Here is a 13574-nt window from a genome sequence, read left to right as displayed (position 1 = left end):
GTGCCTGGCACACAGTAAGTGCTTAATAAATATTGGTTAAATGAATGAATTGAAGCACAGTAATATTATGTATAAATTTGGGTAAGACCTGCAGGACTATAAGCAAGGAATAAAACTTTTATTTTAGATTAAGGAATTATGAAGGATATTTCTTCTTTAAATACTATAGTAACACCTCAACAATAAAAGGTTAAATATAAATAAGTTAAGGATTAGAACACAAATGTAGGATTAAAAGCACCCCTTAAGGGGGCGCCTGGGTGGCTCAGTCAGCTGAGTGCCTGACTTTTTTTTTTTTTTAAGATTTTATTTAAAAAAACAACAAAAAAAAACCAAAACAAAGATTTTATTTATTTGTTTGAGAGAAGAGCATGAGGGAGGGACATACAGAGGAAGAGGGAGAAGCAAACTCCCTACTAAGCAGGGAGCCAAAGGACCCAAAGGCAGACACTGAAGGCAGCTGAAGGCAGATGCTTAACCCACTGAGCCCCAGGCACCCCGTGGCTGACTCCTGGTTTTGGCTCTGGTCATGATCTCAGGGTCCTGGGGTTGAGCCCCCTGTTGTAGGCCTCGGCAGGGAGTCTGCTTGGGATTTTCTCCCTCTCCTTCTGCCCCTCCCCCTGCTTGCGTGCTCTCTCTCTAAAATAAATAAATCCTGAAATAAAATAAGACCACCCCTTGATTATGCATCGTTTGTATGATAATGTGAAAGTACAAGAAAAAGACTAGAATGAAAGCTGCTCTTGAATCTGATTAAGAGCTTATTTTCTGGAAGGCGGTAAACGCGTGTGGTGCCAAGTGCACAGTGAGCAAACAAAGTCAACGATGACAATAACCTTACTAAACTGGCAAGACAGGCACAACTATAGCACTAGTTGTACTTAGGTAATTCTCAACGTCACTCTGGACATTTTTCATCTCCCTTTTAAAAATAAATCTGTACATCAGTAAAATGCACATCAGATTTCCAGACTAAACATCATGAAGTATGACACACCCACTAACAACCAACTATTTGAAACACAGGAATTTAATCTAGATTCTATTGAGATACAGGCATGCAAAGAAATCTGACATCAGGTCATAAAAATAGAAATCAGACGGCTGCTCAGCATAAATACTCAGTGTTACCAAGCCCAGCTTGAGGATACTCCCATTAATAGTAATAAAACAACAAGTACCATTAACAAATATATAAATAAAAATGGTCTAAAATCCCACTATATCAGGATAAAATAAAGTTGACATGATAAGTAAAATTAAAGTCTTTTCCAGATATTATACAAAAACTTGGTGCCACTTAAGAGAAAGACTAAATACAAGGTATTTTGTGAAAAACATCAATTGCTCATGTTATCAGTACCAAATGTATAGAAATGAGATTGTTTTGAACATGAGACTATAAAGACTTCTGCACTTGGAGTCAGAAGCATTGAAAACTAATTATGATTCATCCACAAAGGGGAAAAACGATCCACAGAAGAAGAATCATAAAAGATTTTCCAGCCACATTTTGCTGAATATCAAACACTAGATTTTAAAATAAATTTAAGCAAAAGGGTGGCAGAATGAAGTATTCTATGTAAGTTTCCCCTCTACTGCAGTTAATACAATTCATAAAGCAAGAACTGTAGTAAAAACACTCATTATAACCAGCTTATTTCTCCAATCCTATCTGAAGGAACACAAGGCTTAAGAAGTGAACAGCGCAGTTCAGCAATGAAGAAGTTTAAAAATCCAATAGTAAAGACACCCCAGGCTGCATTCACAATCCTCCACATTTTACTCCCTTTAACCTATACTTACTTCTTAGTCTCCTGCTCTAGCTCAGAACATAACTTTCCCATCACCATGCTTATCGACCTGTGGGGCTTGGACTTGACTGCTGTGACCTGCACTGCCCTTCTACTCCAACTTCAAGGTTCTCCTGCAACACAAAGCTCAGAGAGCTCACTTTTGCTCCATTAGACTGGATCTAGCCCAAAGTGGACTACTACTTCTCCTTTTTCATGCATTTGGGTGGGGACCTGAACCACATTCCTCCTCTCCTGCCCACACCCTTGGCACACTGCTGAGAGGAAGAGAGTAGCATGGGGGAGACTCCTCTGGCCCATCACCAATGAAAGCCAACCTGGGCTATCTGGGCTGAGCCCCTTCCTGAGCAGCTTGATAGCAAATGCCTCAGGAGTTTCACAGAACAGCAGTAACAAACAGGATTCACTGAACAACAAAATTCTTCTTGGCTAACTACTACATATTTTGCAATAAAAATGTCTGTTATTACCAGAAAAGGACTCTTTCATCTGTAAGATAATCAAATAATCTTCGTGTGAGTGTCATATGAAAAGACAGGGTTTGTTTTTGTTTTTGTTTTAAAAGAAAAGACAGGGTTTTAAAGTTAGCTTTGTTTTCCTTAAAGACTTTCCTTAAGACATAAAGACCTACACAATCACGACAAATATTTGTCATAGATTTTCTCCCTCCTACAATATATCTCACCTGACAATCATCTAATCTCTGACTACAGTTGATACTTGAATAACATGGGTTTGAATCACACAGAGCCACCTATACACAATTTTTTTGCAATACAGTACTGTAAATGTCTTTTCCTTATGACTTTCTTAACATTTTCTTTCACTAGTTTACTTTATTATAAGAATCTGGTATGTAATACACGTAATATACAGGATATGTGCTCACTGTTTACGGTATTGGTAAGGCCTCCAGTCAACAGTAAGCTACTAGTATTAAGTTTTTGGGGAGTCAAAAGTTATATGTGGATTTTTGGCAGTTTGGGGATTGGCACCCCTAGTCCCCATCATTGTTCAAGGGTCAACTGTATCCTATCTGTATAAGATGATAGCTAATTCTAAATACAAAGCTTCCATTTTGTCATTATCTGAACACAGTAGTCTCCCTACCCCCCCAATAACAGACACTCATTTTCTCTGTTGTCTATCCTTAGCCCTTAAATCTGATTTCTTGGACACTTTCCTTTCTCAATTAATGATCTTACTCAAGGACTTGTTTTACAACATGTATAGGAAGTTACCCTGACACCAGGGGCCCTCACTAAACCAAAAACCCAGTGTCCCAGACAATAGGAATTTTAATATTTGAGAGACATCAAATCTCAAAAGACAACAAAAGGCTTAATTTTATGCCAGACAATGCCCCATCCATAGGTAACTGCCAACACACAAACAAAACAAGTGAAACAGACATGAGAATCAGTGAAAAAGTCAAGCCAGTCCTCAAACTTAGCTTTCATTCATAAATGACTGTTCCATATGGCTCTAACTTTAAACCACATACACATCATATTTCCTACCAGCCAAATAGCACCTAAATCATATGAAAGAATTAAATATCTCAATTATGTCACAGAGTTGTACAACAACACCAGGATCATCGGGGGACATCAGTAGTAATCTGGATGATCACCACTGATCTCTACTCTCAGATAAACATGCAATAGGGGAGCTAGAATAGCCAAAGCACCAATAAACAACATTCCGTAAACGCAGCACTTAAAATTATTCCCTCTCATCTCATAAAATATTAATCACAAAAATGAAAACGTTAGTTTTTAGCCAGCCTGAAAAAGGAAGACTGTATGTGATTCCCTCTCTAGTCTCAACCAAGCTGTTTTTGCCTACCCTCTTCGGTCAAATTCCCAAACTACTTAAAACACCACTGAGTCCCTTTATGCATAGCCAAGCCACCAAAAGAGCCAGAACCCTTGCTCCCCAGCTCCAGAAAGAAAATGGTTATTAGCATGCTTCTCAGTGAGACCTAGGGAAGGGGGAAAAAAAATCTATCTTCTACCGTGATCTAAATTTTCATGGACTGTTTTCCCCTTTGCCTCATTTTCTCTTTCACCCCTTCCTTGTGTTTCAACTTTCTTTCACCTCTTTTTATTTCTTCATCTCTATACCAAGTTTGTTTTGCTCCTTCTTTTCATGATTTTGAGGGTCAGAATGATGCCTTTTCCTGACAGCAGAGAAGGATGTACAGTAGGGGACTACGGAATCTGGCTCATATGAACAGCATCACTACTGTCATCAACAGCTGACAAAATTCACAGTATCCAAGAAATTATTCAACACCTACTATGGATGAAACACTGTGACAGGAATGATGGGGGAGAAAAGGTATAAAGCAGTTTCTGTCCTCTATGCAGTGACAATCTAGTCGGAGATCATGCGAAAATACATGAAAAGGTTAAACAACGTAAGCGGTCCAAAGACTGCAGAATGTGCTCTAGTACATACAGGAGCTGTAATGTTTAGGCACTGAGAACAAAGGACGGTACAACCACTGTGTTGCAGGAATGTCAAGAAGGCTACCTAGGAAAAGTACAAGCTAGACTCTGAAGGCACTCGAAGGGAGGAAAGGGAGGGCTTTCTATGGGGAGACTTTCCAGGGGCCTAACCCTGTATCAGCTTAATAGCAAGGAAAAATGTAAAATTGGTAAATTTTATGTTATGTATGGTTTACCACAATTAAAAAAAAAAACAAAGACAGGTATCTGGGCCCACCCAGAAGGGTAGGAAAGGTAGCACAGAGGAAACAGGGTGCTTATGCATAGATGAATCATCTGATGAACTTAGCCAACACACAGCCACACACCTGACAATACCTTTTCTAATTTTAAATACCAACACTGTGCATAGCCTGACAATATGGTTAAAGCAAAAGAAACTAGTTGACCAGAGAGGTTTGTGCACTGTGAAGAAGAGATATGATGTCTTTTCTACCACAGAAATGTCCTCTGGAAACACAGGTCCCAGCAGCTTTACTAAAGCTATGGGGCAGAAATCCCAAATCCAGAGGTTCCGATGGGTCTCCATTCTTCAAAGTTTTCTACTGACCACAAGACAAGAAGTCTGCAACCCTTCCAGGAAGGAGTCACCAAAAAAGCTGTAGATTTCAACTTCCCACTAGCTGCTAATAAAGCCCTGAGTATCCAAATCTAAGGTATTAGTGAGCCTCTGCTGACCACCTGGGGGAAAAAAATCCCTAAACTAATAGATAAGGCAGCTTTTAGAGAAATCACACATGGCATACCTTAGTTACTTCCATTTAAATACCAACAAGAAAATCATTTGGTTGAAATCATGCCTATGTTCCCCTGACCTTCGATTTAGGCAGATAACAAGATCCATATAGCAGTTCTTGAAGGAAGGGCAGTGAAATAAGAGAAATGTCCCCACTTTCACATAATGGCCAACATTAGAGGAGAAAGAAACATGCTGGGAAATTGTCTAAATGAACATAAAAATAATTATTGTACATAGTGTTTTAGGTGAGTGTACTAGGTACTAGTCTTACATAGCACAAAACATACATGGTAAGGACAAAAGTGGCCTGAGGTGCAAGATTGAAAAGCAAGCTAATTTCAGTGGTAAAAATGAGATTCTTGCTGGAATAACCAACTCTTTAAAATTTCCATAAAATACCTCCCAAATCAAGGAAACACCAACTAAAATCTCTTCCAACATTAGTACATGAAACAATGGAATTCAATTAGCCCAGGGGCACTGATGACTCAAGGCACATCCTGGGTACCTCTCAAGACATTTGCCAGAAACTCACACACGGTGGTATAGAGGATGGTGATTCTGAGGCTAATCATATCTTACCTCATTAAGTTTCATAAGACTCACTTACCGAAACCATGTTAATCTACATAATTCTGCTTCTATGTACTTCCAGTCTATCCTGAATCTACTCCATCGTTCCTAATTTTTAGTAACTTGGGAATTTGAGGGCCTTAAATATGCATATTTTAGAAAACAAAGTAAAGCATCAAATGGGTCCAACTAATCCAACACATGTCCTAAATTTGGTTTCACTACAGCGCCACTCATTCCATCAATCTGGAGGAGACATCAGTTAGCAAAAGCTTGTATTTAGATTTAACTGGGGGAATTATACTTGGAATTGACATCACTGCTCACCTTTAGGACAGAGGCTAAGCTGGTCATGTGTTCATTGAGGGCACCCTCAGATTCCTTGTAGGTCAAGCAGGTAAACTGGTACTCCTCAGGATCAAAGGCATCGGCCCCCTGCTGCTCCACATCGCTGGCTACTCCGACGTAATAGTCCTCTATGTCCCCAGGGTCCTCATCCTCTTCTTCCTCCTCACAATTTGGGTCATAGTCCTCTTCATTGCTGTCAGACCCCTGGCTATTCATGTCCACAGACATCTTAGCATCCAGCCAAGTTGCAGATCAGGAAAGCAGCTTTTTCCCCTCCCCCCAAACTTTACCACTTTCTCAAATGCATTAGTGTTTTTTGTCTTCTAAGGAAGGAAAAGAAAAAAATAAATGTTACTTACTTTCACTATGAGAAGTTATAACAGTAACCATTGAAGAATCAAAATAGTATAGCCTGTACCTATCACCATTATGGCCTATTCCAACTCTCCTATCATATAGGAAACATCATCATCATCTCCCTGCCCAGGCTTATCTAAGCGAAATTCTTTTCTTGAGGAGGAGAAGCACCTAATAATGGTAACTTCACATGAAGGGCCTGGAATGAAAGAGTCAGGAAGGCTGTCTACTCCATGTCAAAGGGTCAAATTTCCAAGGACTTATCCTTCCCATAGGAGTCCTTAAGAAAGAGGCACATCTCACAGCTGAAGGCCCACCAGGGAAGCAATCATAAGGCTGAATTACCAAAATTTAAAATCTCTTAATCCCTAACTGATTTTTTCAGTTTTAAAGGATTCTACTGATTCCTTAAACGGGTATTCAACACAAAGAAATTGATCCAATTGAGAAGGAAAGCTATAAATATACAGAGAAGATTTTGGCAAATACCCATTAACTTTTCTGTACAAGTACTATTTCAAATGATCATCTGCAAGAAACAATATTATACAGTAATTTAATTTTTTTAAGATTTTATTTGTCAGAGAGAGAGAAAACCGCACAAGTGGGGGTGGGGGGACAGCAGCAGAGGGAGAAGCAGGTTCCCCAGTGAGCAAAGAGCCCTATCTGGGACTCAATTCCAGGACTCTGGGATCATGACCTGAGCTGAAGACAAGACATCTTAACCCAGGCATCTCTTAAATAGTGATTTAAATGTAAAAACTCATAAGACTTTAAAATGCAAGAGCATCTGGATGAGATGGTATATAAATAACTTACATAACTAAATCTAGATTAAATACAAAAGTATACATGAAGTCTATTTGAAATAGATAAGCTCTCAAGGGGGTGGCTTGGACCGCTCAGTTGGTTAAGTGTCCAACTCTTGATTTGGGTTCAGGTCATTATCTCAAAGTCCTGAGATCCATAGGGAGTCTGCCTGAGATTCTCTCCTCCCTCTGCCCCTCCCCCTGGTCTCATTGGGCAAGCTTTCTCGCTCTAAAAAAATAAATACATAAAAAATCTGGAAAAAAAAAAAAGAATCTCTCAAAAAAATCAACCATCATTAAGACAAAAAATAAAAATTAAAACACATTAAAATGAATGTGTTAAGGAAAAAAAAAGAACATGTAGTGAATAGGTAAAGGACCACAGAACGCCTTTTAATATAAAAATATCAGTGAATCGGTGGGGCACCTAGGTGGCTCAGTGGGTCAGAGCCTTTGCCTTCGGCTCAGGTCATGATCCTAGGGTCCTGGGATGGAGCCCCACATCAGGCTCTCTACTCAGCGGGGAGCCTGCTTCCCCCTCTCTCTATCTTTGCCTGCCTCTCTGCCTACTTGTGAACTCTGCCTGTCAAAGAAATAAAATCTTAAAAAAAAAAAAAATTATATATATATATATATATATATATATATCTCAGTGAATCAGGGCGCCTGGGTGGCTCAGAGGGTTGGGCCTTTGCCTTTGGCTGGGGTCATGGTCTCAGGGTCCTGGGATCTAGCCCCACACTAGGCTCTCTGCTCGGTGGGGAATCTCTCCCCGCCCCCGACCCTGCCTGCCTCTATGCCTACTTGAGATCTCTCTGTCAAATAAATAAGTAAATAAATAAAAATCTTAAAAAAAAAAAAATCATCAGTGAATCTAAGTTTGACATGCTAACCATAAATGCCCAGTTTTCTAAAAAATCACATTAATGAGAGCAGTACTAATATTTTCAGTTTGACTTTTAACAAATTGTTTTATATGGCAGAATCACCTAATTACAAATGAACTATAGTAGTTTTCCCGCAGGAGAAAGTTAATCTTTAAATTAAAAATACCTGCAATTCTTGAAGATCTTTCAAGATGTCACCCCAAATAGTCTGTCATATAATTTCCATCTAAAATGAAAAGAGAAAATTCTATTTATATTTTTGACATTGGTACCCTGGTTTTGCAAATTTATTTTTTAACAAGTGAAGACATTTAAAAGGATAAGCAGCAAGGGAGCAGGGTAACTATGAAATTATTTTAAGTCCCACAGAAGCATGTATACCATTATATTGAGAAGAGTTATTAACAAGAGGAGTTCAATGGCCTTCTAAAAAACAAAGTGCTCAAAGTAAACAGTCAATAAGAATTTAACCTAGAATACTGGTGATGTAAATAGATATCCAGTTCCCTCCCTCAGTTTGAAAACCCACCACCTTATGCCTATGGTTCAGATTCCCTAAGTCACTATCACAATTTCAAACCTAAATGTTGCACAGAAGTGGACAAAGTAAATTGCAACTGACTTAAAATGAAATTTTTAGTATAAAATAACTTCCACGGTGATAATCTAACAACAAATATTGCCAATATTTCAGATCTCACTTACTCATGAAAGAATTATTTTGAAATAAAGAATGTCCCCAATAGGATCCCCACTACGGAATATTAATCCCCCTTTGTCACCTCTCTTCTGACATGCTCAAGGGTCATCTGACCTGCTCAGAGATACAGAGCTCACTATGCAAGACTATATAAGTACTATTTGCTCACTCAATTAGAAATCTTATGTCTATTTCTTTATACTACAGGATTTCTCAAAAAACTAAAACTTTGTAACTTCCAAAAAAATACTTCAAACATGGACAAGTAAATATAAACCAAATGAAAATCAAGGTCTAAACAATGATTATGGAAGGTTATTTCTAAAACAGTAAAGAACAATTGATTTTTTTTTAAATCTTTTTTTTTTTTTTTAAGATTTTATTTATTTGGCAGAGACCACAAGCAGGCAGAGAGGCAGGCAGAGAGAGAGGGGGGAAGCAGGCTCCCTGCTGAGCAGAGAGGCCACACGGGGCTTGATCCCAGAACCCTGAGATTATGACCTGAGCCAAAGGCAGAGGCTCAACCCACTGAGCCACCCAGGCGCCCCTTAATGTCTTTTTTCTTTTACCTGTATTTTTATTAAAGATATTGCTTACTGGGAAAATAAAATTCATAAATACTGCTCCCATCTACAGTATTTCACTACCAATATTTGCTCTCATTTAATGAAGGCCAATTTTAGGTTTGACTCATTCTCATCTTCACAACCCTACAAAGTGGCTATAATTCCCTTCTTACAAATGAGGAAGCCACAGTTCAGAAAGGTTAAGTAACTTGCCAGGATCACAGTTCTAGCAACCCAGAATTAATACTTTCACCAGATCCACTGGCTACAGGGATTTATAATTCCCCACCACCCTTCCAGAGAACCTAATACTATCCACAAAGCTACCTCCAGAATCACAACAAACAGAAGACCAAGGTTTCCACTTTCTCTGGCTTTCTCCCCAGATTTGAACTTAGATGTTGCCCAAAGGCTTCTCACTAACTAAATACTCAAAAAGCAGGGGAAAACTTCATACTCCCCTCTAAAAAAGAGAAAGTCATTTCATACTTGGTGAGAGTTCTAGGTCCAGATTTAAATAAAAACTTAATTTTTAATCTTTTCAAAATTAAATATCCCTAATTATACTCAAAAGAGTGCTGACATTGTTTGAAGGGGCCTGAATGTCACTGCCTTATTAAAAGAACTAATGACAATGCTCTGATTTCCTTTGGATGTTAAATATTATCCCTCCACCTCAAACAAAAAAGGAGTAATATAAATTACTTTTCCCCCAGAACCAAAGTCACATGTTGAGGAGACGTGACACCCTCCCTCCCTGGGCTAAAGGATCTAAACTGAAGACTTCTCTCTCAGTTTAAAGTTGACAAGAAAACTTTTTGGCAAGTCTGAACATGTTTACTCCAGACATAACATTTGGCTCTGAATGGTCATTTAATAAGGATACATCTCTGAAGAAAACTACTTAGCACTTTAAAAATATGAACCGGGGCCCCTGGGTGGTTCAGTGGGTTAAGCCTCTGCCTTCAGCTCAGGACATGATCTCAGGGTCCTCCAATCAAGTCCCGCATCAGGCTCTCCGCTCAGCGGGCAGCCTGACCGCCCCCTGCCTACTTGTGATCTCTCTCTGTGTGTCAAATAAATAAAATCTTAAAAAAAAAAAAAAAGAACCAATAACTTAGTTTCAAAACCTGACACTATACTAGCCTGTCTAATATGGTAGCCACTAGCCCCGTGTGGTTATTAAAATTTAACTTTAAAACTAAACAGGGGGCACCTGGGTGGCTCAGTGGGTTAAGGCCTCTGCCTTCGGCTCTGGTCATGATCTCAGAGTCCTGGGATCGAGTCCCGCATTGGGCTCTCTGCTCAGCAGGGAGCCTGCTTCCTCCTCTCTCTCTCTCTGCCTGCCTCTTTAGGCAGGTGATCTCTGTCTGTCAAATAAATAAACAAAATCTTAAAAAAAAAATAAAAATAAACAAAACCCTAAAATTCAGGTTTTCAGTCGCATTAGCCCTAAGTCAAATGCTCAACAGCCACGTGTAGCTAGTGGTTACCCTACTTAAGAACAAAAGTATAGAATATGTCCATTGTGGCAGAAAGTTCTACAGGACAGAGCAACAATCAGTACAGAGGTGAAGTCATCCGACAACACGGTTGTCTCTCCCGCGGCTAGCACAGCGGCGTCCGGAGAGACGACGGCCCAGCTCCTGGGCCGCACGTTTCTACCGAGGCGCAGGGACAGCCGCGAGGACACCGAACCCACGCGCAGGGGGACCCTTCGCAGGCGAGCGTTAACTAACTGCGCGGGTGGCACTGCGAGGGCTCCGAATGATAACTAGAGTGCGGGGCCCCTGAGGCGGCGCGTATCCCCGGCGCGCCCGGTGGGGAGGGCCCAGAGGCGCCGGCGCCGGTCGGTGAGAGGCACTGGCCTCCGACCTCTCCGGGAGCTGGGAAGACGGGAGGAGAAGGAAAAACCGCGAAACGCCAGGCGCCCGCCGCCTTGTCGTAGCCCTCAGCCGCCCCTCCGCGAGCGGCGTGGGCGCTGAGACCCGGACCCAGCGCCCGGGGGCACCGGGACCTCGCGGGAGGCGATGAAGGCGGAGCCCCGGTAGGGCTAGGGAGGCGCGCGACGAGGCAATCCCCCCTCCCCGGCCCGCCGAGGTAAACAAGGCCGCGACCCGCGCCGCACACTTACCGGGAGCCGCAGCCCGCGGCCGCTGAGCCCGGGCGGACTAGACCGGGTCCGGCCGGGCCAGAGGTTTCAGACACAGGCGCAGAGGCGGCGGCGGAGACTACGGGCCGACGCCGGTCAAGGCCCGCGCTCCTTCCTCCGGTGGAGCCGTCTCCGCAGCTCCGGAAGTGCTCAGTGCAGTTGCGTCACTTCCGGCCCGGGGTCGACCCGAGGTCGCCGAGGTCGCGGGCTGGTGCTGGGTGATAGCGTCCCTTGGCCCGCGCTTCACTGCAGTCCAGCACTGCGATCCTGAGTGTGACCTGGCATGGCCAGTGCCCACGGCTGCGGGAGGCGGCGGAGGAGAGGAGCCGGCTTATTGGAGAGTGGTCAGGGCGTCTCTTCCGGCTTTCGCCCGCTGGCACCGCCCGCCGGGATAATTTTAACCAACGTTTTTCTGATAGACTGCTCGCTTCACTGTATTCGAGTGTAGTGCACACAGCAGACATGCTGACGTCCATGGAGTACCAAAGGACCGTTGTCTCCCGGCCGCTGTCTGGTGGAAGAAGAACTGGGGCTCTAGGTCGCCGCGCCGGCCCGGGAATTTCTGCCTGCACTCTCAGCCCGCCGCCTGGTGGCCCCCCAGCCGCACAGACCCGGCCGGGCTTTCCCTTTACTCTCCGCGGCCTGGCCCACCCAGGTCTCCCGCTTCCCATTCATCGTTCAAGATTGAATCGTGATTTCGTTTCTTCAATTCCACATTTGCCTTGCTACACGGTTTCTAGAAGCAGTTTAGGAAGTATGCGTCATTATGACTGCCAGTTCCTTCTAGGACCTGTTGCCAAGTGTTGTGGATAGAAAGACCTGGAGACTCCCTCAGGTTGCTGCTGCACGAGTGAAAATGCGAGGGTGAAGCGGGTGATGTTACGGAGCATCCTGGCTGTGCGAGTCTTCGCATAACCCAAACTATTTCCACCCATACACAAGTCGTGTATGTACGGATACGCAAAGAATCTGTGTGTAACGAGTTCTTATTTCTTGCTTCATGCGTGTATTCGTGTATTTCTTATACATGGTTTTCAGCTAACAGTTTAAGAGCATGTACCTAAATAAGGCGCAAATACTAGAAATCCTCCCTCCTGCAAAAGGAAACAAATCCTAGAAAGCCCAAATAAATTTGGAGTGAAAATCAATAGCAATGACTAACAATTTCAGGATTACGAATTGTATATATGTTAACAAAGTAAAAGTCTACTAAACTTGAATGTGCTTCTTTCATTTGTCTTCACGAAACATATTCCTTTAAATTATGATACTAGGAAAAGACCTAACGTATATTTTTTGCAAATGAAATCTGAAGTAGAAGCTTTCATTTTGGTATACTGGTAATAAATGCTCTCCAGCAAACAAAAGGAAACTTTCTGTACCACTATTTGCATTGCAAAATAGAGAATTTGTTCATATGTCAAGCTCATGGATGTACATATATGTACATATGTACATATTATATGTACATCCATGAGCTTGATATATGAACAAATATGAACAAGTATTATCCATATTTGTTCACCTGTCTTCTACTAAAGGTGAGCTTTTGCTTGTTTGTTTTAGAGAGGGACAGCAAGAAAGAGGGAGAGAGAGAGAGAATTCTAAGCAGGCTGTACCCTGGGCAAAAGCTCAATCTAATAGCCCTGTGATCATGATTAAAATCAGGAGTTGATGCTTAACTGACTGAACAACGTGGGAATCCCAAAAGGTGAGTTTCTTAAGGGCACAGATCCAACCGTGTTTTCTTCTTCTTTTTTTTTTCCAAAGATTTTATTTATTGACAGAGATCACAAATAGGCAGAGCAGCAGGCAGAGAGAAAGGGGGAAACAGGCTCCCTGCTGAGCAGAGAGCCTGATGTGGGGCTGGATCCCAGCACCCTGAGATTATGACCTGAGCCGAAGGCAGAGGCCTAACCCACTGAGCCACCCAGGTGCCCACAACCGTGTTTTCAATATTACTGTATTACATAACCATTTATTGGGCTGATAATAATGCCAGTGGCAGTTCCTGTCCAGGAAATAGAGATTTAAGAATTAAGCCAAAATAGAGGTGCCTGGGTGGCTCAGTCAATTAAGTGTCTGCCTTCGGCTTGGGTCATGATCCCAGGGTCCT

At 42.1% G+C, this 13574-nt stretch overlaps 1 protein-coding gene across 3 annotated transcripts in view; it reads right to left on the bottom strand.

Annotated features, from left to right (window-relative positions):
* ARIH2 (ariadne RBR E3 ubiquitin protein ligase 2) overlaps positions 1-12231 on the bottom strand; it is a 57935-nt gene extending 45704 nt beyond the window's left edge. Inside the window, exons 1-3 of one of the 3 annotated variants that reach the window (XM_059160850.1) lie at positions 11441-12231; positions 8207-8266; positions 5967-6310 (exon numbers count right to left, since the gene is read on the bottom strand). In XM_059160850.1, coding sequence (XP_059016833.1) covers positions 5967-6215 — 249 coding nt within the window. In that variant the 5' untranslated portion in view covers positions 6216-6310; positions 8207-8266; positions 11441-12231. Of the gene's footprint in view, positions 1-1806; positions 1962-5966; positions 6311-8206; positions 8267-11440 lie in introns of those variants that run through there. The other 2 variants (XM_059160852.1, XM_059160851.1) reach the window with 2 other exon arrangements.
* Between the last annotated feature and the right edge of the window lie 1343 nt (positions 12232-13574).

The sequence above is a fragment of the Mustela lutreola genome, chromosome 2 (genome assembly GCF_030435805.1).
Source record: "Mustela lutreola isolate mMusLut2 chromosome 2, mMusLut2.pri, whole genome shotgun sequence".
Lineage (NCBI taxonomy): Eukaryota > Metazoa > Chordata > Mammalia > Carnivora > Mustelidae > Mustela > Mustela lutreola.
Note: the sequence above shows the minus strand (reverse complement) of the source record. Positions and strands in the feature narration are given on the sequence as shown.